The 23573-nt window shown below is 48.8% G+C and overlaps 2 protein-coding genes across 5 annotated transcripts in view; one reads left to right on the plus strand and one right to left on the minus strand.

Annotated features, from left to right (window-relative positions):
- LOC120894346 (opsin-2) overlaps positions 1–23573 on the minus strand; it is a 56515-nt gene that overhangs the window by 15946 nt on the left and 16996 nt on the right. For 3 of the 4 annotated variants that reach the window (XM_040296868.1, XM_040296872.1, XM_040296871.1), the window contains exons 2-4: positions 2763–3267; positions 2510–2672; positions 648–833 (exon numbers count right to left, since the gene is read on the minus strand). In XM_040296868.1, coding sequence (XP_040152802.1) covers positions 648–833; positions 2510–2672; positions 2763–2973 — 560 coding nt within the window. In that variant the 5' untranslated portion in view covers positions 2974–3267. Of the gene's footprint in view, positions 1–647; positions 834–2509; positions 2673–2762; positions 3268–21930; positions 22460–23573 lie in introns of those variants that run through there. The other variant, XM_040296869.1, reaches the window with a different exon arrangement.
- On the plus strand, positions 6450–13994 carry LOC120894347 (protein yellow-like). The gene is made up of 3 exons (XM_040296873.1): positions 6450–6769; positions 12062–12470; positions 12542–13994. Exons 2-3 carry the CDS (start codon positions 12091–12093, stop codon positions 13683–13685), a joined length of 1524 nt encoding a protein of 507 aa, XP_040152807.1. The 5' UTR covers positions 6450–6769; positions 12062–12090; the 3' UTR covers positions 13686–13994.

Genomic DNA, 23573 nt, shown 5'->3' on the forward strand with positions numbered 1-23573 from the left:
CAAAGCGTTTGTAACATATTTTATGCAACATTTAAAGTATGATGTCCCCGCGTTCAATGGAGGGTGGGTTTTGGCGGTGTTAAGTTGTGTGTGTTTGAATCTGATTGCATATTCTATTTAGCCTAAAGGCTGCTGCAAACATTCCACCCGCTGGTAGGCGACAGTATCGGAGCGTATTTAAAATAAACAGAGCACGCACAAACAAAACAGATGGGCACTTTGGACACCGCCGCCGCCGTGGGGGCAGAGCAGATAGATTGTAATGAAAACATGCAATACATTCGCCCGCCGCAGAAGGATGCTGCTGCTGCTGCTGCTACCCCCATGAACTCCCTCTCCAATGTGCTTTGTTTACCCGAATCGCGCATCCTACGCCCATTACATAAATATTCATCACAGCATACTGTATCCGGTTTCGCTCTCCCGCACGGAACGGAAGCGCCATCGCAACGCATACCATAATCATCATCATCAGCAACAAAAAAAGGAACAGTTCCAATCGGTAGTAAATTTGTCTTCATTGCAATAAAACGGACGTCACCGAAAGGCCCAGAAGTTGGGCCCAGCGTTGCGTTGCGACAAAGATAAAGAGATACAGATGCGACAGCTTGGTTTGGTTTACATTGTCCACGGACATGGCCACTTACCTGTAGAACATAAAGACGACCAGCGCGTTGCCGATAACGCCGAACAGCATCATCAGGAAGTAGAATACGGCCAGCCCGTAGTGTTCGCCGGCCGACGGTGGATCGAACCGCAGCCAGAAGGGATTGATTTTGGCCACAAACAGTGGATCGACCGGCAGCACGTATCCGGACCGGACGACGTATTTGCTGTGGACGGGAAAAGGGACAACAAAGCTGAGGTGAGCTGATGAGAAATATGGCTGATTTCGCGACGAGGGGGAAATCCGTACCGCATTTCCTGACCCCTGCGTCCCATTGCAAACGGAGGAGGCAAGGGTTGGTGGGTTGGGGATACGGTTTAGGAATAAATTTTGATTACAACGCACGGGGGGCGAACGGCAATCATAAGCCGGGGAAGAAGTATGCGGCACTACACGGTGTCACGGTGTCTGTTTGCGACCGTTGATTTGGAAACGGTTGTGTTGATTGAGTTTCGCAAGAAGAACTCGTCTCCTTTCGCCCGTAAGACGCCCTTTTGGTCGCCGCTCCGAAAAAGGAGCCAGCGACCGAAAGCAGGGCAAGGAAAGATGATAGTGTGGCGAATTATAGACATTGCAAAACCATTCGCAACATCCGATTGTCGCGCGCTGTGCTGTGGTGTTTGGGGCAGGATTTGCTCACGGCATTGCTGGCGGCTGGCATTGCCCGATTTGCGCCTGCTCGCCCGCTCGAAAGGACACTCAGGACCACTGGGTCGGGTGGTGGAGGGTTAATGGAATGGAAACATAACAACGCGCAACCTTTGGCAAAAATGATAGTGCCACCATCTCTAAAAATAAATACCCCGCCCGGGCGCAATGGCCAATGGTACACCACATTGGGAAATGCGGCAATAACCGTTGGCCATTCCCTTTGATTTTTTTTCGTTTTTGGTTGCTTTGGTTTGGTGTATCTTCTGCACAGTTTTGCGTTGTCCCAGGTCTCAACAATAAAACATTAAATGCGCAACAACAGGGTCCCTTCGCGCACTGCTGGCAGCGCTTCACATCGTTATTGCACTGCGTCCTCCCAAAACGGTCCTTTCCTTTATCTTACTGGGGCGAACAAAGCCCACTCCCCTTTCCAAATATTAAGCTGTCCTGTGGTAAAAGAATACGTCGTTTGTTGTTGTCGTTGTTGTTGCGGGTTGTTGCGGGTAAGCTCCAGTATCCAACGAGTTGTTAATTTGTTTCACATCCCTCGATCCTTACTCCCCCCCTCCATCCGATTGCTATCAATGTACTACGCCCCGAGGATTGTTTCCCGGAATTTAGAGCGCCACATCAAACTGTAATGCTACACCGAATCTGGTTCAGCGCACTTGTGCCGCTCACGCTCGGTACACAAAAGTATCGGAAGCTGAACAAAATGATGAAAATTATCGGTCGCAAAGTTTCCCTTTTTTGTCTTACAGGGAGTAGGGAAAGGTTTTTTTGTTTGTTGTTGTTCCCCGTAGCCGATTTTGCGGCAACGGGCGGCATCAAATTAAACCAATAAACGCACCATTTTCTATGGCTTTTCCGGGAATAAAGATAGCTTTGAACGCGTTGCGAGCGTTGCGGTTTTCCGTATGCAACAACGAACGGTTGTTGGCTCAAACTGTTGCAACGTTTGTACTGAACTTGATATTCTCGAAGCAGTTCAGAAAACGCTTTGTCCTTGAAATTGCTGCCAAGCCCGAAAAAAAGAAGACATTAGATCATGTAAACGCAATCTCTTCCCGGTATCGTGGAACAATTAACGGAAAGGTAAAGAAATTCCCAACTTTTCCTCCATCGCCGGAATGCCTTTTCCTTCACACACAGTCTGCTCTATTTGTTTTTGTGTCCAGCTCGTCAGCGTACCTCCATAAAGCGTCGTTGCTGTCGGTGGCGTTACTCCCGGTGCCATTGTACACCGAGGGTGCCGTTGACGTAAGGTCAGTGCTGTCTCTTACGGAAGCTGCGGCAACGGCATCAGCAGCAGTGGCCTGCAACAGTTCCGTTGCAGCCTTTGGCAGGGTCACGGCTGCGGAAAAACGGGAGAGAGAGATAAAAAAGACAAGACTACACTGTAAACGACTGATGAATGAGTGTCCTGGGGCGTTCTCTTGCTTACCGAGCTCGTTGCCCGTCCCACCGACGGTGGCCGTTCCCGTGCCGAAACTGGCGCCAACATTGAGGCCAACGCTGCTGAGGACACGCTGTGGATCCACCATGCTGTAGCTGGCACTGCCACTGGCAATCGTAATTCCAGTGGCCAGCAGCAGGAGCACCCGGCGAACGAAGACGACCATCGTCATGCTGTACCGTCGTTGCTGGCTGTACATTGTCCGTGGTATGCGCGCGCGATACGCAGATCTGTAGTGTGCGCTGTTTGATACGGCTCTGTTTTGCTAAAATTTCTCCGCAAGTGCACGAGCGCAATCTTTCGCAGTAGCTTCAGTTTTAATTACGCGTACATCATCATCACGTGGTCGAAGGTGTCGGTGTCGATTTGGTGTGGTCGCGCAAAGTGAGCGCTATACACTGCTGTGTCGCTGTGCACGATGGAAGGATCAGGCAGCCGGCGAACGTTCCATGCTCACGACGATGCTCCCCGGATGTGCGCGAGTTTAAGTCGGCTGAAAAGAAAGGAAGAACACGGGGAAAAGTTACATCACATGTGTGTGTGTGTGTGGCTGTTCGCGGTCGGGGCACTTCATTGAAGGAGAAGATAATCGGCAGCCGGGTAGAGAGCCATACCACCATTAGTAGCAAATTTGTAACGGATATAATCCGCCGTGCAGCAAGGTTTCCCATAAATACAGAGCGTGGTTAGTGGAAGGAAGGCGGGAAAAGGTCTACCACATCCCTCCACATGCAGTATTCATTTTGCCCCGGCGCTTCTTAATGAATTCAATGGGATTGGATGGGAAGGATGGTACAAAAGAACAAAGGTACCATCCGCCACCATCGGGAGGGGCTCATCCTATTTTGTCTACTTTGTGCGATACTTTTGTGTGCGGTTTGGTGGTCTTTTTTGTTGAGCCTTTGGAGTATTGGGATGGGAGGGGATTTATGTATCACAATCCTCCTACGGCTCAGTGAATCACACGGAGGCATCGCTGCTATTGTTTTACGACTTGTGAGGCAACACAGCAACAAGCTGCACAACAGGTTCTGCGTTTGGCGAATGAGCTTTGAAAGGTTTCCTCGCTTGAAGTTGTTGCATATTTAAAGTTAGGTTTCAGGACTTTCATGGAAGTTTCTCCAAAGTATCCCCCGAAAAATCCTCACACCAGTTAGATAAGATTAGATTATTTTGTGAAATGATTGTATATTATTCGGTGATTCTCGCCTTCTTCCTTTACAACCTAATGGCGTTTTTTAGGGTGCATACAAATTAAGTTTGCTGCATGAAGTAGTAGTACCGCCTCTCTCTCTCGAAGATTCATCTTTTCAGTCAATTAAAATGTAGTTAGGATCCTTCTGGTTCATCCTTTTCACTTTATGAAGGGAGTACACATTTTGCATAATGGAGCCACTGCCGTACCGGACCCAGTGGACCGACCATCGCAACAGAAGCTACAGCGCTACATCACCAGATAATAGCTTCGTTGTGCATAAGGGCAGAAGCACCCTGATAACGCTCATGACAGACAGACAGGCAGCCGTTTGAGCGACATCAAGCCGAGATTTAAATCATACTGGAACGTTTAACATGCAAGTCCTGGGAGAACGATAAGAGAATTGATTTTTCCTTTTCCCTCTCTTTTTTGTGTGTTCCTGCCTGGCCTCTAGTGCACTGAATTGTGTATTTTGTGTGGGAACAACTCTGAAAGCGTTCTGAAACTTTACATCTCATGGTCAATGTACCTCCTGATGCCTTAGTTTCTGGTAGTTTTTTGTATGTTTTTTTGGGAGGATGAGGCTACAGTTTAATCCATTGTACATTCGTTGAATGCAAGGAAAATGCCATAAAAAGCTAGTGCCGACAGAGTGAAAGGGAGGAATAAGTGCACCACTAATATTACATGCTCTTTCCGCATTCTCGTTCCCATATAATCCAACCTCCAAGGCACGGTGGTTAAGCGTAGTTTGGAACGATCTTGTTGACCGTGTGTTGGCCGTCCTCATTATGTGTTACGTTGTTTGCTGCAACTGTAATTTGCAGAACAACCGTCTTTTTGGTGTCTGTGTGCGTGTCTGTGTGACTTGATTTTCCTGAGGCAAGATGCACATCAGGTCCAACTTTCCAGACTTCCAAAGCACTGCGTCCACTGCGTGGAGATGCCCCGATATTAACATGCGTGTGCCGTATGATTTCCGGGCAAACTTTCCACCGCGTGGTATAATGAACCCCGAATGCGTTGGCCACAAACGAGTGGTTCCGGGGAATTCCGTTCCGGCTGCATCCCCAGCTGCTCATTAAAATCTGCTCCACGTCGCAAAAGGCCAAATGAATAGGCAGCGGCGGCGCGTCGGTGGGTGTGCAAGAGCAGTGTTAAAGCAGAGAACCGTTTAATAGGAAGTGTTCTTTATCGAGTTATGATACACGAACATCGCAAACAAAATCACGTGCTATGCAGACGAACAAATAACATCGAAACGGATGTTTAGTCTGTCTGGAGCTGCCTGGTTGTTACCGGACAGTTAATTTAACCGACCCGTGTTCTACTTGTTACCCTTCGGTGGCCTTCGGACAGACGTCGGAAGGGGGTAACGATATTTCATTACCTCACCACGTTGAGGTTTGTTAGAATTCTTTCGTGACCCGCGTTTGTTTTGGACAACCCCGTGCGTCTTATTAACACTCTTTGTCTAGATGGTGGTGTGCGAAGTTTGACGGCTCTTGGGCCCACGTCAGCCATGACCCTTTGCCAACCGTCTGTCCCGTCTGTCAAAAGTTTGGCACGAGATGGTGAGAGCCGTGTCGAAAGATAATACAATCTTCGTAAGTAACGCACCCAAGACAGTTTTCTAGGTGAGTAATAGAGTCCAATGGACCAACAGGGGACAAAACCGCAAGCGACCGCTGGGTGTGTGTGTGTAGCTCGAGGTGATTGATGATTTTTTTGTTGCTTTTGCACCATTTTGTCTCCACGTTCTGCTGCCCCCAACTCACAGGGAACGTTCGAGACAGTGTAGATCAAACCATAGATGACTTGGTACTCTGGACGGCTGAGAGGATGAAAAATGAACCAAACTCCCTAAAGTGATTGGGTGGCCCCCGGGAGAGATTTGTCTTGCGACCGGCGTACCGATTAGCAAGAGGAATTATGATTTTTGGCTCCATACCTCAATAGTTTCACAATGTTGTAAAGACCTAGAGTTTGCGGGCTTGCCGATTGTTGCCCCCTGAAGGGGCCTTTTTTCCGAAGCGGACAAGAAGAACCGTTTGTTGTGACAGGCACGGCACAGCAAGATTACTGCCGCTGGGTCATATGAGACAGTTTTTCAACCGGTGTGTAAATGAGTTAATTGAAGCAAAAACACACACGCACGCACACACGCGGTAAATGTCTACAAATCTTTGAAAACAAGCAAGATGATAGAATAATTATGTCTGCGTTTCCTTTCTGCGGGCCATTCGTTGCGGCGCGGCTTAAGCAATATCGCAACATCTCACGGGGGGAGGGGAGGGACGCTTAAACAAACATGACACCTCCCGTTTAGTGTAGCCGTTCTGCACAACATTACACATCACCCGGTCTACCACGCGTAACGCTTAAAGTAACGCCACCAACTGTAGTTAAAACCGTCCCAAAGGTACGAGAGTTCGCCCAGCGGCAGATCGTTTTTTGACTTTAGTAGACAGCAGCAGATCGCGGCGCAGACAGATCGCGTCCGATGGCGTCATAATAAGCCGGCCCAGAGGTTGTGTGTGTGTAGTGCGTGTAGTGGAAGGTTGGCAAGAGGGAGAAGAAGAGGTGGGAGAGAGAGGCAGGGCTACACTCGTTTCGGTCAAGCGAGCTTAAAACCGAACCCCAACTCGTCTGGCGGCATCATTTCGTGGTGCGTTGTGGACGCGATCAGACCCTCAAACGCTTGTAGGAGCGTGTACTAGAGTGCGTGTGTTTGTGCAGAGTGTGTGTGAAATAAGCTCTCACTTTCGTGTGTGCAACCAACCTAAGAACTGCCTGTGTAAGTTGCGTGAGAACGTTTTGTTTCTGTGTGTTTGTTTGTCTGTGCTACAGATATGGGATCAAAACCGTGTTTTGCAACAAAAAAAACCCCGTCCACCAAAAGACACCATTTTGCTTGGAAGGGAATTTCGGTTCTGCGTGGCCTCTTTGTGTGTGTGTGTTGTTTTCTTTGCCGAGTCAATACAAATCCTACTAGAATATTTAATGTTGTATTAAAATCTTCGATTTCGCGGCGGAAATCACGCAGGAAGTATAAGCGCAGTAAAGCCTTCCGCCGACTGGTTTTGGGGAGAAAAGATGGAAAAGTAAAGCCCGCGATCGAGAGAGAGAGAGAGGGCCAGCGATAGAGTGCAATAGAAATTACGTATGCAGAAACCAGTTTCACCACTAGTTTCACTGTCAAGTTTCGTTTTTTTAAAGGGGAGCAGCCTTGATGTTTTGCAGGCGGAATTGGAGGATTGGAGCGGAGATGGAGGACTCCCACACAGGCTTGGCTGTGTGCTTGCTTTGGAGTTTGCTTGTACCCATGTCTCGGTGTGACATAATATGCTTTCACTGCTTTCCTCACCTTGTGGAGTCCTCGTTTGGAGCGCTTAGGAGATATAAAAGGAGGAGAAAGGGAGGCAGCATTCGTGTGTGTGTTTGCATGCAACACCAAATCCCGCATATGCAGGAAGGCAAAATAAGGAGCTGCATTATTAATGCACTCATGCCCACCACTATGGGGTGGTTTTGCAGAGAGCGAAAAGACGAAAACAAAATAATACACCTGCACGATGATGAAGAAAAGTGGGAGTCCTGAGCAGTATGAACCTGTTGACTCGGTCGTTTTTTTTTTGCTGAATAGTTCCTTGTTTTTAAGGGTTTATGTTAGATTAGTGGGTGCCTTCCCGTGGCGACTGTTTTGCACGAGGAGTGTGAAAAGCAAATCCTCTTTCATTTTTGGCTTTTTTCATGCTGCTGCTGGTGCTACTCCTGCTAGTGTCACCTGTCATCCGATGTGGAGGAGACTCAGCGGGTTTTAGCATTCATTTTAAATGTAGCAACACAACAACCAATGCACCATCAAAGAATGCACCAGCATCATCATGGCGAGTGACTGTTTGCTGCAACCGAAGCGGAGGAGCAGCTGCGGTTCTGCATTCTCACGGGTGCATTTTCCCGTGACAGTGCGAAACAACACAATCGCAGTGTGCATCCCATGTACGCGTGTGTGTGTGTGTGTGTATGTGGGATATTGTCAACCGAAATTACTCAACACGACACCTTAGGATTAACTGGACCGAAACACACTTCGTCCGCAGTGAGGCAGCCGCTTTGACGCCGCTCTATCAACAAATGACTCCGCCGTCACTAGCACTTATGTCACTGGCCATTGCATGAAGACATTTCACGTGTGGTATAGCAACGCAAGGCGATCGTTTTATTGGCAAACGCCACCACTTGTGGACGCTTTAAAGCAGGGTTAAAGCGGCACGAACTTGTAACAGGCACACGATGAAATTGGATTGGAAAGCGTTTAAAAGATCTTGATTTAGTTTGGCACACAAAAAATCATAAACAACGCATTAAACTTCTGCTAGAACCACCCAAACAAGACCACCATGTCCGAGAGTGCGTTAGAGTCACGACCTTACTCAAGCTGTTTTGGAGTAGACGGCGTACCTGTTTCTTCGCCGAGGGCGTTTTTTCGGTTGTTGGAAGCTTGCTAGGAGGGGAGGGGGGGGGGAGTGTAGGACGCAAACAAGGGAACGAAGAGTTGGATCTGGGTCGGTGCGCTAAAGCTCCATAACCAAGACGGCCACCAATAACTCGGCCGGTGCGGCAAGCAAGGCCACCGAGTTCGGTCGTGCGTGGTACGCGCTTATACTTCTACAAGTTCCCGCTGCTGCTGCTTCTACTTCTTAGCGGGCCAAAACGCTAAATCGGCTCTGGTTGTCCACGTGGCAAGGTTAAAGCGTAAAAATCTAAAAAATACAATACCGCATACTATCCACTATTCTGCAGTAATTTGTGGGAATTATTGCACATACCTAGCTGCAGGCTATTAAACGTTCCCTGCAATTTGGAAGCGTACAATATGCAGCAAAACGCAGCAAAAAACACGCATTTAATAATTACCCCCCGGGTGTGAAGGAAAGATTTTACTTTCAAATTAAACTTTTCTTAAACCCCGCTGGACGTTGATGTGTGTCTGCAGGGCTGGCTGGCTAAAAGCGCAGCATCGTAACGATCTCCCGCGCGCGCATTTTGCTCTCACTAATGAACGCAAATTTAACGACACCAGCAATTGTGGGGCGCCAAAATAGCCAGTGCCAGTGCGCCACTGTGGCAACTCCAGCAAAGCGACCGTGTCATTATGGCAAAGGAATGGCGCAATGTTTAATTCCAACCGTCGGAAGCGTTTCCATTTCCTACCAAAAAAATGGCATCCTTCTAATCAGAATCAGAATAAGGATTTCTTTTGGGGAGAGATGTTTCACAGTGCCTGACCATGGGTATTTCAAAGATGGGGGTGCAGAAATCGTATCCGGTCCTACCCGGGGACCTCCCCAAAGCAAAGCACGATGTTCCGTTGGATAAATACGCTATCAGTGCGCTTTCGGTGATGTATCCCGCCATGGGAGTTGCTCGCCCCCTCCCCATAGGGGACGTAGAAGCGATGGTCGGAATAGTGTTTACCGTGGGATCATCGGCAGTGTGGGATGTTTCGGAAATTTTCCAGTATGCTGAACATCTCATGGCCGAATCAACATTTGCCAGCACCCAAACAGTGCCTTGCGTTCGTTTCACAAAGCTCCCTTCGGAATATCCCCGCGTGTGCCCTTGGCATTGGGTACAGCTACTACACCACTACTCCTCCGAGCAAGCAAGCCGGCAAAAAGAGCAAAAATATCGTTTAAGCTTCCAGCTTCTTAGATTTATCCGTCTCTCCCGCCACCCAAAAAGAACACACTCATGGTCTGTTGACAAGTACCAGCAATGCAGCATTTCAATTCGTTGCTGTTATACTGAGAATAAGCACTCAAGAAAGACACGCCGTCGGACTGGACCGCAACTACACAGTGCAGAATGGGGGGAAAAAAACCGAATGAACATGCTGGTGGTTCTTCTACTCTGTTTTGGTGTGCATATTTTCATGGTTTTTGCGTAGTGACGAAGCGTATAATTCAAATTCACTCGACCTGTTTTGAAATGGACGTGCAACCGGACCTTCGTTCGACCGTGCTCCGTTTAATTCGTGCTAGTTTTGCTGGCAGAATTGAACCAAGAGAGCGTGTGTGAAGCTTTTCTTCCGCACGATAAGCTGTGCAAGAATGGGAAAACGTTTAATGACACCCGAACAGGTTCAACAGCCAATGGACGTCGAAGCAATGCTAATGTTGGGAAAGGAAAAGCCTGATCGCTCGCAAAATGTCGCCAAATAGCTCGCAAAGATTGTTATTATATCGAAGCCTAGTTGTTAATCAAAATTGAATCACTACTAGTGCCCACGGAACCCTCTGGATCTGATGTTTTGGACTAACAAAACAAAAACAACGCAACCCGGCGTTTCTCGGTAGTGTAACAGCGTGACATCGTTTGGTTATTAAATTACATAGCACCCCCGTAAATGTTTTTTTTTCTCTCTTTTGCTGCTCCTCTTCCAAAGGCAACGTTCGTTCGCTACTCCTCTGCCCTTGATGTAACCGAGCAGCGCGCCCTTTTTTCGCTGTAGCGAACATAATGTTGACAGTTTATTAAATTTTAAACCTCAGTTCGACCGACGATCAGCAGCGCCAAACTGGACGGGCTAGCGGGAGGGGTTGGTGGTTGTTCTAAAATGAAAGCTTCGCCCCCACCTTCGCCCCCTCTCGCGGACATTCAACTTTCAGTGTCAAAGTGATTCGTCCCTTGTTTTCCACGACAAGGGGGGAAAAACGGACAAAAAGCGTTAAAGCGTTTTACGGGATGATTTTCTGAAATTCATCGCAACGTGGTCCAACGCGGCTGCAACATAAAACCACAATCACCACCCGGTCCCGGTGGGTCGGAGTGAATGAATTAGTAAGTGCCCCCTCTCCTCATGTTGGCGAAATGTTCCGCGTTAGTTGGCAGACGATAAAAGAGCCATCGCATATTTTTGGCAAGGTAATTAGCTTTTATGCCCATCTCCTCGCTCCGCTACGACCACTGGTAGCAAACGCGGGGTACACTAAAACCGATGAATGAAAGCTCAATGAGTGCGCAATCCGGCCGCCTGCTGCAGAAAAGGTCGTAAACCCTTCGGTGATTCTGTTTGGTGGAAATTAAATCCTTTGCAGAGGAAAATGATACTTTCACGGCAGTCCCACGCTTTCGCTTTTTGCAGAGGTTATTGCCAATATACATCACCCGGAGAAGGGACGACACGAGGTGTGTGGAGGTGTGTGCGTACGTGCATAACATATTAGACGTGCTCAGGCAGGCAGGTCGCACACAAACCACTCTTGTTTACCTTTTTTTCTTGAAGGGGTTTGAAACAGCTCAAGGGTTAGGTCCTCACATCCTTCAGAGGGCAACAACACACAGATCCCTTTTTTCCTCTCTATTTATTTTGGGGTTATATGGCTATCAACCCATCAACGGTAGACACCTGGCCTGGCGTTACGCAAGGGTTTGTCAAAAAAAAAATAGGATCGAACTGATGGAAATTTAAAATCTTTCAATTTAATAAATCTGCTCCAAAATTGGGTAGAATCAATCACCACCATCCAGGGGGGCTTGGTGTGCAGAGAGTGCAAATGTCATAAAACTTGATCCGAACAGATACACCTTCCGGATGAGCATCCTACGGGCAGAGTGGTTGAGCTTGAAAGCAAGATGAAGGATGTTTTGACTTTAAATTAAATGTGACAGATGCTGTACGGTACCGAACGTGCTAACGAGCGAGCGAACGAACGGGTTGATTGCAACCATATCCACCTGTGCCCGTGGGAACCCGCTCGCTTGAAACAACAAGCACATCCTGGGAAGTTCCGGATCCGAAGCACCAGCCATGCGTGGTGGGCAAAAGGTGGTTTGTCATTTATCTAAAACCACGACTGTTATTGCGTCGCTAACACACACACACCAGTAGGCGATGGCATACGTCACAGCCAAGCAATGCCACGTCACGACACGTTCCAACTAATGAGAGCATGAGGGAGCGCAAGAAGGTTAAAGTTTTCTCACCTTCTCGCCGTCCTTTGAAATCTTTCGTCCAAACACAAATTACACTTTCGCACACTCATCCTTCTTCTTTCTCTTCTCTTCGTGCCATATTTCACAGCGGAAAGGAAGCACCGCTCACGGGACACCATGACGTCCGGGAGACGCAGCTGGATGGTGCTGGCAGGGGTGCTGCTAGTGCTTGCGGTGATTGCCGCCCCGGTTGGTAGCTATTCGCCGTTCAAGAAGGGACCGCAGCACGGTTCGTTTACTCGCACTGGCTCACCGGCAGCAGCTAATGGCGGAACTGTGCGCGAGCGGGAGCGGGAGCGCGAACGGGAACGCGAACAGGAACGGCTGGCGACACCGTACGTGGGGCCGCTGGTTGGGCTGGAGGCGGGCGGTAAGCGGGCTGCCAACGACTTCCTAGAGGACGTTGGCAAGAATGTGTTTGACACCGTTTACCACTGGAAGGTGATGGACTTCATGTACCCCTCGCTGCAGCTGCGTAATAACGCCATCCGCACACGGTAACGGCTTTTGGAGCATGCGTTACATTGACCTCAAAACGTGACTAATGTTCTCCCCTATTTTGTTACAGTGAATTCATCCCGGAAAACAATCTGCCCCTCGGTGTGGATCGGTTCCGAGACCGACTGTTCATTACGACGCCCCGCTGGAACCCGGGTGTGCCGGCCACTCTTTCCTATCTGCCACTGCCGGCTCAGGACCGTAGCCAGCCGTTGATGCCGTACCCCGACTGGAGCTACCACACGTCCCCGCGCAATCCCGACTGCTCCAAGATGATGTCCGTGTACCGCATCCAGGTGGATGAGTGTGATCGCCTCTGGGTGCTGGATGCGGGCGTTACCGACACGCTGACCAACCTGCAGCAGGTCTGCCCGCCGAAGATTATGGCGTTCGATCTGCAGAACGACGAGCTGCTGTTCACGTACGTCCTGCCCGAGGAGCAGGTGAAGGAGGACTCGCTGCACACCAACATCGTGGTGGACGTGCGCGACGGCCAGTGCGAGGATGCGTTCGCGTACGTAGCGGACGTGTGGCGCAACGGCATCACCGTGTTCGACATGCGCAAGTTCAAGAGCTGGCGCACGACGAACCATCTGTACAACCCGAACCCGCTGGCCAGCGACTACAACTACCAGGATCTGAACTTCCAGTGGTCGGACGGTGTGTTCGGCATGTCGCTCGCGCCCGTGCACCGCTCCGGCGACCGGATGCTACTCTTCCATCCGATGTCCAGCTTCATGGAGTTCCAGGTGCCGGCCTCCATCCTGCGCAACGAAACCGTCTGGGAAGGGTTTGGGCTGGCGGCGAAGGCGTTCCAGCCGGTGGGCACGCGCGGCCGCATGGGACAATCGTCCACCGCGGGCGTGGGCAAGAACAACGTGCAGTTCTTCACGCTCGTGCAGCAGTCGGGCGTCGGCTGCTGGGATCTGGGCAAACCGTACAATCGCAACAATCTCGGCGTGGTGGAGAAGAACGCACAGAAGCTAACGTTCCCGAACGATCTGAAGGTGGACCGCGAGCCGCAGCAGTCGCTGTGGGTGATGAGCAACAAGCTGCCCGTCTTCCTGTACGACAAGCTCGACTACACGCAAACGAACTTCCGCGTGCTGATGGCGGACGCACGGAAGGCGATCGAGAACACGGTGTGCGATCCGCGCGTCCCACCCAGCTTGGCGTTCGATGCCGCCCAGCTCGAGTGCGAGCTGGAGCTGTAAGGGGAGTAGAGAAGGTGCCCTCATCTTCCCTCCCATTCGCCCTCATCCTCCCGCCGACGCCAAACTTTCGCGTGACAACGCGCGTGGGTGTGAAGCCAAAAACAAACCATTACCAACACCTTCTGTCCCCTATTCTTCCCCCCACTGAAACGATCCTTATTTATCTGTTCCTTTCCGATGGGTGGAGAAGGGAGGGCCAACTCCAAAACTTTATCTCCGCCTAGAGCCCCAATCGAACGCAACGCTCGCACTCACAATCGGGACCGCGGTTAGCCATTGGTGAAATACATTCCTCTATTTAAGGATTAAGGGCACGGTTGTACCACCTTCACTTCGCGCCGAGGACGAGTCAGGAATCCGAAACATGCTCTTCTTCGATTGTTTGGGTGAGTGGGTGGAAGGGGGTTACGGACAGGGCAACAGGGACGCACGGGGCGGAGTAAACTTTCCAAAAAAGGGACCGTAGATAAATATTCCCCACATACAGCCCCCCAGGGGAATTGAAGGCCGACGGAACGACGCAACGACGACAATGCCCTATGAGATGACCCCCGCGGGTGGGGTGGAAAAGAAGGAGCACAAGGGCAATGGAAGGAGTGGGGGGAGGGGGAATTTAATCAGAAGCTGTGAATGCAGCGAACAATGTTTGCTTCTTATTGCTTGCTCATGGATGTTCGTCGGTGCGAGCAGTTCGTTGGACCGAAAGTTCTTCCACTCATCGTTAATCATCTCCAAGTGGAGTTGCATCGTTTGTATTGAACAATTCAGTGAACCGAGTTAGGAGGGTGGGATGAGGGACTGATAAAGAGATGTTGAGATGTATCATGTCTTTCCCCCCCCCCCCCGGTCGGTGCAATCAGGAAGGCATTATCGGGACTCCACCGGGAACTGAGAGCAAAAGGATGCTTCACCTGCACACACACGCGGAGACGGATTGAAAGTAATCCTTAATAAGAAAATAGTAGCCCCCCCCCCCCCCATAGGACTCCCCACTAGTCAGAGCATCGATTTACTGGGCAGTGTGTAGATAGTGAACCTTCCCCTTTATGTGATATGGGAACGTTTCTGTTGGCCAACTCTCCCCAAGCGCAAGATGGATTGTTATCGTTTGCCATGTTGGATCAATCGCAGACAACCGACCGGGTTTGGCGTAGGAGTCTCATCCATTTCGTCTAAATGGCCACAGTTCTCCCACCTCCCAGGTTGTGGGTGGTGGCATTTTATGCTGTTACCTTCAAATCCAATCTTGCGCGTTGCCGGTACTGGCTCGACAACTCACGCTGGACCATTGCGCGAGTACGCGAAGAGAGGGAGCAGAAAAATCCAATTTTCAACTCAACAACAGCGATACAAAAAAATGAGGAGATTCTGCTCCACCTTATTCAATTATACCCGGCAGCCGAATCGATGTAAGCGCGCCGAGGGCAGCAGATTTTGTGAAAGCTTCGCCGGCGACCTTGAAGCGCAAATGGTGCATTCTCGTCGAGGGCAGCTTCCGCAAGCGTGCGCTTTATGCGCATTATGCAGCGTGGTCCTTACTGCCGACCTCGACGCTTTTCAAGTGCAACTCCGCATCCTGAGCCAAAAGTATGGATGCAGTGAGGAATTTGTATGGGTGTGTGTGTGTGTAACGAAACGATTGCCGTTCTGCGGTGGTGGCGCTGGGTATACGCGGGACAACATTTTTTAATTTAAATTTTTGATTCCACTGGATGATGATTCGCTCGTTAGGTGCAGGCTAATGCAACGATCGACAGAGTTGGTAGTAAACGAGATATCAACTGCCGTGTGTGTGTATAAGCGAAGCAATTAGTAACATCGCGATGATGCTCACGAATCCAATCAAAGTTTTGGGCAAAGTTTAATAGTGATCGCGAGCAAAACATTCACCGTCGATACCGCCACTTCACGCTGGGATGACGTTGCATTTCGAAGACTACAAAGTCAACCACAGAGTGCACTTATTTATACGCTTTTCCACTTAGAGATGTCGAATGAGGGACCGTTTTTGAGGGTTTTCATGGTATGATTGGTGTACGATTTAATTTATATATTAAAAGTTATTCAAACATGAAATGATGACATCCTCCTACCAACTCACTGTAACGATGCACATCCCTGGAGCATTTCTGAGGGCCTGATAGCCGATGAATGCGTTTGTGTGTGTGTGTGTTTGTGTGTGTGTGGTCAGCAAATAAATTTAATGGTGCCCAAGCTGATTGTGGTTCTTGCCTCATTTCACGCTGCGGAACAAGAACCAGCAAAAAAAAGTATCTCTTTTATGAACCAATTAAATTAAACTGAGAATCACTTAACGTTACCACGGCCGTTGGCCGAAATGGCCAAAAAAATAACTCAACAAAAATGGAAAAAGTTTCCCTCCGTGCTTCTCACCTGGACATCATTTTATGGTTCAACTTTTTTCCCTCCAACTTCGGACATAAATAATTATGCAGGAATGTTGCGTTTGTGTGTGAGTGTTTGTTTAAAAATCATTCTGAAATTTCCTCACCATTCATCATTCCATTAAACGATATTGATTGCAAAAGGGAGAGAGTGGAGTGTTCAATGCGTTGCTGTGGGCCATTTCCTGGCAGTTTATGATAATTTGTAGCAAATGTGATTCATTCGCCCGAACTGAACGTTCTGCGGTCGACGTATTCTCCTGAACGAAAGCTCATTAATTGATAATTATTTCTTCCTGGCAGTATCCTGGTCACGGCACCGACATAGATGTTCTGTCGATTGATTCGTGCTGCTTCGAAACCCGACTTTGATTGCATTCAACTGAAAATCCCTGCTTCGTTTAACGGTTAACTAGAATGCTTAGTAGGCGTTGCTAATGCATGTTGCTTCACCAAAGCTCTGCGGATTGAGCGTGAGCTTTCAAGTATCGGCATAAAAGCATCCATTTTTCAGTTCGATTTAAGACTTGATTGCGAAGATGACTCTTCCTACGAGTGAAAGGATCAATTTCTCACGCACATCGCCTATGATACTACAACCACTACTGCTACTAAGCACACCGGTCAGTAGTAATACTTATAACCACCCACCTGTTTTTGAGGGAGGATAACGTGTCCGTATGCCTTACTTCCAGGAAGGGTGGATTTAATTTTCATCAAGAATCCACGGCTGTTCAACGGATCCATCTCCTCCAACGCAAAGGTCACGCAAGGCGGAGAAGGAGGCGGAAAGGAGGAAGGTGGTGGAATTGTAATTGAATAATTTATTCATCCGAAATGTTGAGAGCTGTGTGTGCGCGGTCTAGTGTCAGAATTTTTTTCACTATCTGTCAGACAACCGCCTGTTTGAGAATGAAGGTTAAGTTGAGATGATTTTTGATGAATTTCCAAACTAAAGCTTCAGACACTGGAGAAAGAGAGCTTGAAGGTATAATACCACACAGTACTTTTGCCCTTGCAGTACAGACGGAAGACTTAAATCCATCTAGCAAGCGTTGGCTTTCGTATGTGCGTGTGGTACTGTGCGCGTAGGACGCAAAACGGTTGGTTGGTGCGTAAAAGCAAGTGCATATAGGGAAATTAATCCTACTTTTACTCGAGAGCTCAGAAAAACCACGTACGGGCATAAAGTGCGGAAGAAAAATGCGTGTGGTGTTTCTTTTTTCCGGAAAATGTGTCTTTCACCCTCTTCCGTGGAGCAAGTTTCGTGTGCATAAGAAATTGTAGCTAGGAAAAGTCTTGGCTTTCTTCCTACGATCAAGCGTGGTGAGAATTCCGAGGACGTAATGTTACGGCGTTAGGTAATGTTAGATATGAGATGGAGAGGGATTTCGTAGAAACCATCGCAAAAAGTATGATTTATGTTACGACATTCGATCGAAAACCTAGGCAGAGCAGCAGAATAGAACGTACGACTGCTTGGTGCGTGGTTTAAACTTGGCATGGCAAGTACGCCGGCAAAACCTGAAAAACCCGGTCGTGCTGTTTACATCCCCCAAAGGACATCGCACCAGACAGGACATCTTTGTGGCCTCCAAACACTTAAAGTCGTCTCACACTCAGACCGCTTCTCGCTTTAATCGGTTTCTCCCACCCCCTGTATGATTCCTTGTGAGCCAAAAAGCAATAAAGAACATTGCGGGAGGATGAAAACACAAAAATCGCTCGCGTGTGTGAGTAAACATAATGTGCCCTCATTTTCATCGAAAGCATGCCAACAATTCGGTCGTTCGGTCCGGCCTCCCCCCAAAAATTGGACACAGCAACGAACAATCGACGCAGAATCAAATCTACCATGGCAAATGCTAAGGCGATTGGGGTTCGTTCCGGAGTTGTGCACTTACTGTTTTGATATTTTCATTTTCTTCATTTAATAATAACAAAAAAAAAATGGAATACACTAATGGTGGTGAAGGGTGGACAGACTAGGCAAGCAACGTACTACCCCGATTTTCAACACAATCAATTGTTCTCATGAGAAAAGAAAAAAAATGATACAAAAAACACTCAAGAATCTTACTGGGTAAGCTTCTTGCGAGCGTAGAATATGAAGAGGAACTAAGCACACACACAGAGAAATACACACCCATAAAAACGCGAACGAAACACTTAATAAGACAAGAGCAAGCAAGAATGACAGATAGATCGTCGTTCTGCACGAGCAAAAAGATTAATTCCATAAACCCTTTCTCTCCAGTCGCGGGAGGATGGGGGTTGTAATGGACAAAAAGTAAGTGGCGCTTGCTTGCTTCCTGCTCTTCACCTCAAGAAACAGTCGTAAAAATAGATTCGATCACGCAAAACGCTAAGCCGGGACGACGAAGACGACGACGGGCGAAAAAGGACATTCGCAAACTGGTTCTCTTCTAAATGGTTGTGCTGCTGTTTGCCGTTGTTTATATGAGGAGGAGTGAGATGAGGTGAAAGCGCATTAGCAATGGAGAGCCGGGAAAACGGGGAAGAAATAAACTTTTTTAATTTGATATTTGGCCCTTCCACTTGGGGACCCCAAAGGATCCGTACACGCAGCGCGCAGAATGTCTTATTTTAAAACACAACTTTCTTACAAAGTGACACATACACAATTAAAACGGCCACATGGAGAATTCACCCGAACGGAGGAAGGGGAGGGGGGGGTGTCCAACAGCCAGTAGTGGGGTGTGAATTCAGCGTCCAGAGGATTAGAAATGTAAGCAATGTGGTTCATTTAAGCGGATGAGTAAAACAGCTCTAAAACCCTAAGCACCACGCAAAAACAAAAAAAAAAAATGGAAACCACGGGAAAATGGGAAAAACTCTGGGAAAAAGCATCTCTCTCTCCTGGTGCGGTGAGGGAAGGACCAATGGGGATGCTTTTGTGAAATTGCACCGAGTTCCGCAAACGCCGCGGGATAACTATGGGGTGGGATTATGAGCTACTCGCGTACATTCCTGGGGATCGTTTTCCAATTTCAAAAAACAAAAAAACTACATGATAGATGAAAACAACCCCCGCGTGCACGTGTTTCTCCATACCCCCATTTATCTCGATAGGCCGGAGGCAATCTCAACTTTTAATACTAAGGATTCATGTTATGAACATTTGCCTGATAGTGTGTGTGTGTGTGTGTACTAGATGCAATAAAATTCTATGATTGCAGAGTCCCTTTTTTGCGGAAGCAGAGAGTGAGAGAGAGAGAGAGGACGAATGTTGGCATTGCAGTGATTTATATGAATTGTTTGCAGAGCGATATGGTACTACGATTGGAACATTACAGAAGCACAGAATTCGTGGAGTACTACACAGGGAGTAAAACACTATTTGCTATGTGAAAGTTATTCCAAACCTGATCAGACTTGACTTCCTGTTTATTACTGTAAGGGGAGAGGGTGCTTTTTGTGTGCCTCAGATATTGGCAAATCCATTAAAATATGATTTCCAATTGTTCGATTTCACAACTGTAGCAATGGAGATTAATATGATACTGCAAAGATACTGTCACTGTATAACTATGCAAAAAAGGAGTTGCTTTGAAGTGTTTTAAACCCCCCTTGACACAATCGACCGAACATGAAAAACATTTGCGTGCGTCAACAATACAACAAGAAGGACTTAAAGTTGTAAACGGATACACATCACACAACACACCACGGAGAACAGACATTTTCGCACGAAACTACAACTTATTGAACACTGATGATGGGAGGAAAACCTTACATTGCCACCACTGACGCTGACGAGCTCCAAAGGAAGCTGATTTCGTTTGTATCAAACCCCGAACCTGAGACGCCCGATACAGCTTCTTCAAACGATGTATCTCCAAAAAAAAATTCACACCAGCCCTAACGAGCTCCAACGAGTCCACAGGGAGAAAGTTTAACGAGCTGCTGGGAAAACAGACATGCTCCCGGAACAGTGAAACACTTTAAACAACGCTAACGTGGTACCGGGTACCGGCATCGATGACGATAAGATGTGAAAAATAATTAAACTGATCATCACCCATGGCAACATCCCAGTAGCCTTCCCACCATCCCCACCAAAGGCGTCGAGCCGCAATGTTCGCCAGCAGCAGCAGCAGCAGCCTGTTGATTGGATAAAGCACAAGCGTACAGAAAAGCTCGTGTATTTTTTCGGGGGGAGGCAAGTGAGAAAACATGCTAGAGCCTAATAGAAAACCCGGAAACGGAATACTACCCGCGCCGCCTCAGGATTAAGCATTAAAGCTGGCCGAGATTTAAACGTCCGCCGGCATCATCTCCCACGCGCTAATAATTCCTGGATTTTCATTGAATTATTTATTTATTCCTGCTGCCAATATTTAGCAGCAGGTTGGACAATTTATTGGTCCCGCCAGTGCGGCTCTCTATGCTGAGTTCTACTCTACTGCCTCGGTGCAAACAATGCTCCTAATAGTGCTCCGTCACTACACTCGCCCTGACTGAGACAGCTGATAGAGGTGAGGTGAGTACGGATGCTGATGGGGATGTAGAAGGCCTGGCAGAACCATCTAAACGGCAATATATCCGTGCGTAGGGATTTTCATAAATCATCGAGCATTAGCTGCTGCTGCTCCTGCTGCAACTGCCACACCAGTTTGAGGGAAATCGATCGGTTGAGAGATGGATCCCGGATGTCCGTCAAACAAAAAAAGAAGCCCAACAGCAATAAAAAAGGCCTCCTCAAATTTTCCCGTGAAAAATGCCCCCGCTCCTTCCTCCCCTCACCCCCCTTTCCTTGGAACGGAATGTCGAGAACAGTTACCAGAACTTCCGCATTCTGCCCACCGCAACGCAAGACACATTTGCTTCCGGGAACGGGACTCTTGCGATGCGGGACGGCCGGCTATTTGTCAGTGGCAAACAGTGGCAAAGTATTTCATAACGGGCAATTGGCAAGGAGGTGGGGAGGGGAGGGGGGTTTGGGGGAATGGGCAACATGAGCAACAAGCAGCAGCTGCTGGAAACTTTTTCGCACATGAAGGCTGACAAATTGAATGTGAAAGGCAGCCGCCATGCGGGGAGGCTGCTGCTGCTGCTGGTTCGTTGACTCGAAGTTCGTTATGCCCCAAGCCACACACACACACACAAACACGCATTGGGAAAACGGACCCTGGCAACGTGCGTGTGTGCACGAGGATGTGTATTTTGAGCGAATGTCCGTCCAATATCTGTCAATAATGTCACATTCATGTAAGTGAAGTGCGGTACTACTACGTCTCCACTACAGCTGCCCGCTGCTGTTGGTATGGTAGAGATGTGATGATCATCTCTAGTGAGGGGGGGGGGAGGGATGGGGTAAATGTATCCATTTCTAAGAAATCACAGAGCAAAACGGCTCCATATTTGGGGGATTGCTCTTGTTCTTCTCGTGCGTGCCAAATTTCACCTTGTACGGGGAGGCGGCGGCGCTCAGCGGTAAAAGCATTTCCCCCTGACCCAAAATCCATCACTGTGCCAGACGCAGGCAGTGAAGAGAGAGAGAGTGAAAGATGGGAAGGATCCGAAGAACAAATCGGGAACCGGGAGTGGAACCCACTTCCCGACACGTCGAAAAGGCAAACAAATTCCGGGACAGCCGTTGACACTTGTTTGAGTGAAGGATGAAGAAGCCGAGAGCTCCCACACCCCTCCCAGGACTTAATTCTGCAGCCAAAGCAAAAAGTGTGTCTTAAGAGGGGTCCCTGGTCCGGGGGAACTACCATGGTCAGTGGCAGCATCCCCCCTTCCCACCCTCAACTGTACTTAGTCAGCGAAAAGAATCGGAATTATAGGGCAGGAGGCCACGTTTATGCTCTCACCTTGCTTCCTTTGCCCTATTTTTTGTTGGTTCTGGCTGGTGTCACTCGAAGAAATTGCTTCTTCAGCCGAGCACGATCGGAGTTTGACACACACCGGCACACATTATCGGGGAAAAGAAGAATCGGCGGGGCAGGGCTCCACTGAAAGAACTAAAGCCACCACGCGCGAAAGCGTTTAAGTCAACGAACGAACCCGCCAAGCCCCAAGTGGCAGCAAGAGTAAGCTCTCACGTCCTTCCGCGGTTGAGGCCACTTTGCACCTAACACCTATCACCTATCACCATCAATGGGAAGGCAGTACGTCCACACATCTGCCACTGCCACGCACACACGTTTGAACCATTATGTGAAGTTTGAATTTTTAATTTCCGCTTCGCTACGCATCCTTTGGGGATTCGTTGGTTTTTTGGGCGCTTAAAGACCTCACACTGTTTGCAAAAGATGCCACAGGATGTAACTCTTAACTAACACTTCACACTCACACACACACACACACATACACTTACGTACTAAGAAAGGAGTCACGTTTCGGTAAATCGCTTTAAATCGTTTTCTTCTCTTGGCGTTAAGTACCTTTTCCTTCTTTTTTTGGGGATGCCTGTAATCCTTACATTGCTTTCCACCAACAGCAACCCCGTTACCATGCGTTACCACAACCGTTACACCACAGAGAGGGCGATCCGTTTTTTCCGGCGTGTGCGAACGACCAAAAACGCGTGTGTGTCACTGCCGCCTGCGATCCTTGCGCGCGAAAGCGTGACTGCGAACTGACTGAACTTTGCCCAACGTCAGCGAATATCTAGCACCCGAATGGGCCCCGGAGTGAAGCATTTGCAGACACTCTTGCCTTGCCTTCCCACTTCCCACGCACCAACCGGCTTTCCTTCCGCTTCGTTTCGAGTGGATGGCGGGGAAGGCGGGAGGTTTTCCTGCCTTATCCAATGCCCGAGCCTCCGATCGCTTGGGCGAGGGTGTGCAAGCGAGACATCGGCATCGGAGCGAGAGAAAATTGCTCCAGCACCAGGACATATCCTTCTTCGTCCAAACGCCCGCCAGCAGTGAGAGTGAGGATGCTGCTCCATCTCATTTGCGCTCACAGGCAAACAGGATCTCGGTGGCTCTCTCTCTCTCTGTAGCGTGGTTTTGCTCTCTTGCTCTCACCGTGTGATAACAGCAGCGCTATCAGTTGGCGGGAGCAGCTCGTGTGTGCTCGTCCTTGTTCTAGACACACTTGTTCGGCAAGGACCTTCCACTGGAAACACTTACCCCGCGGCCAGGACGGGCAAGGTGCTGCAGTAGCCGGAAGTAACCGGTCACTCGCTTCGGAAACCACCCATCAAACCTGACGACCATCGAGTTTCCTGCTTTTTGCAGCATCCTGACAATGCTGAAGGATTCTTGCGCTGTGGAGAGCTTCCGCGTTACCCGACACTCGACCGTGACCTACGCTCGACCGTTCGCTTAAGACGCAACAAGCTGGCAGTGGTGGCCGGTTAAAGTTTTGTCCAGGCTCCCCTCTTCCCTTCATCCTACCAGAGAAGAGGGATGGCGGGCGTGCTGTCAGGTTGCGTTGTCGCGGACGAGCGCATTTTTGTATTATATCCACGCTGCTTTGGGATGTCAATTTGAATAAGCATCTCCGG

Source organism: Anopheles arabiensis, chromosome 2 (assembly GCF_016920715.1).
Source record: "Anopheles arabiensis isolate DONGOLA chromosome 2, AaraD3, whole genome shotgun sequence".
In the NCBI taxonomy this organism is placed as follows: Eukaryota; Metazoa; Arthropoda; class Insecta; order Diptera; family Culicidae; genus Anopheles; species Anopheles arabiensis.

What these genes read in the sequence shown, in the direction of transcription:
- LOC120894347 (XM_040296873.1), top strand. Translation starts at nt 12,091, where the DNA reads ATGACGTCCGGGAGACGCAGCTGGATGGTGCTGGCAGGGGTGCTGCTA. An exon ending in AATAACGCCATCCGCACACG is followed by an intron (nt 12,471 to 12,541) that starts GTAACGGCTTTT and finishes ATTTTGTTACAG; the next exon opens with TGAATTCATCCCGGAAAACA.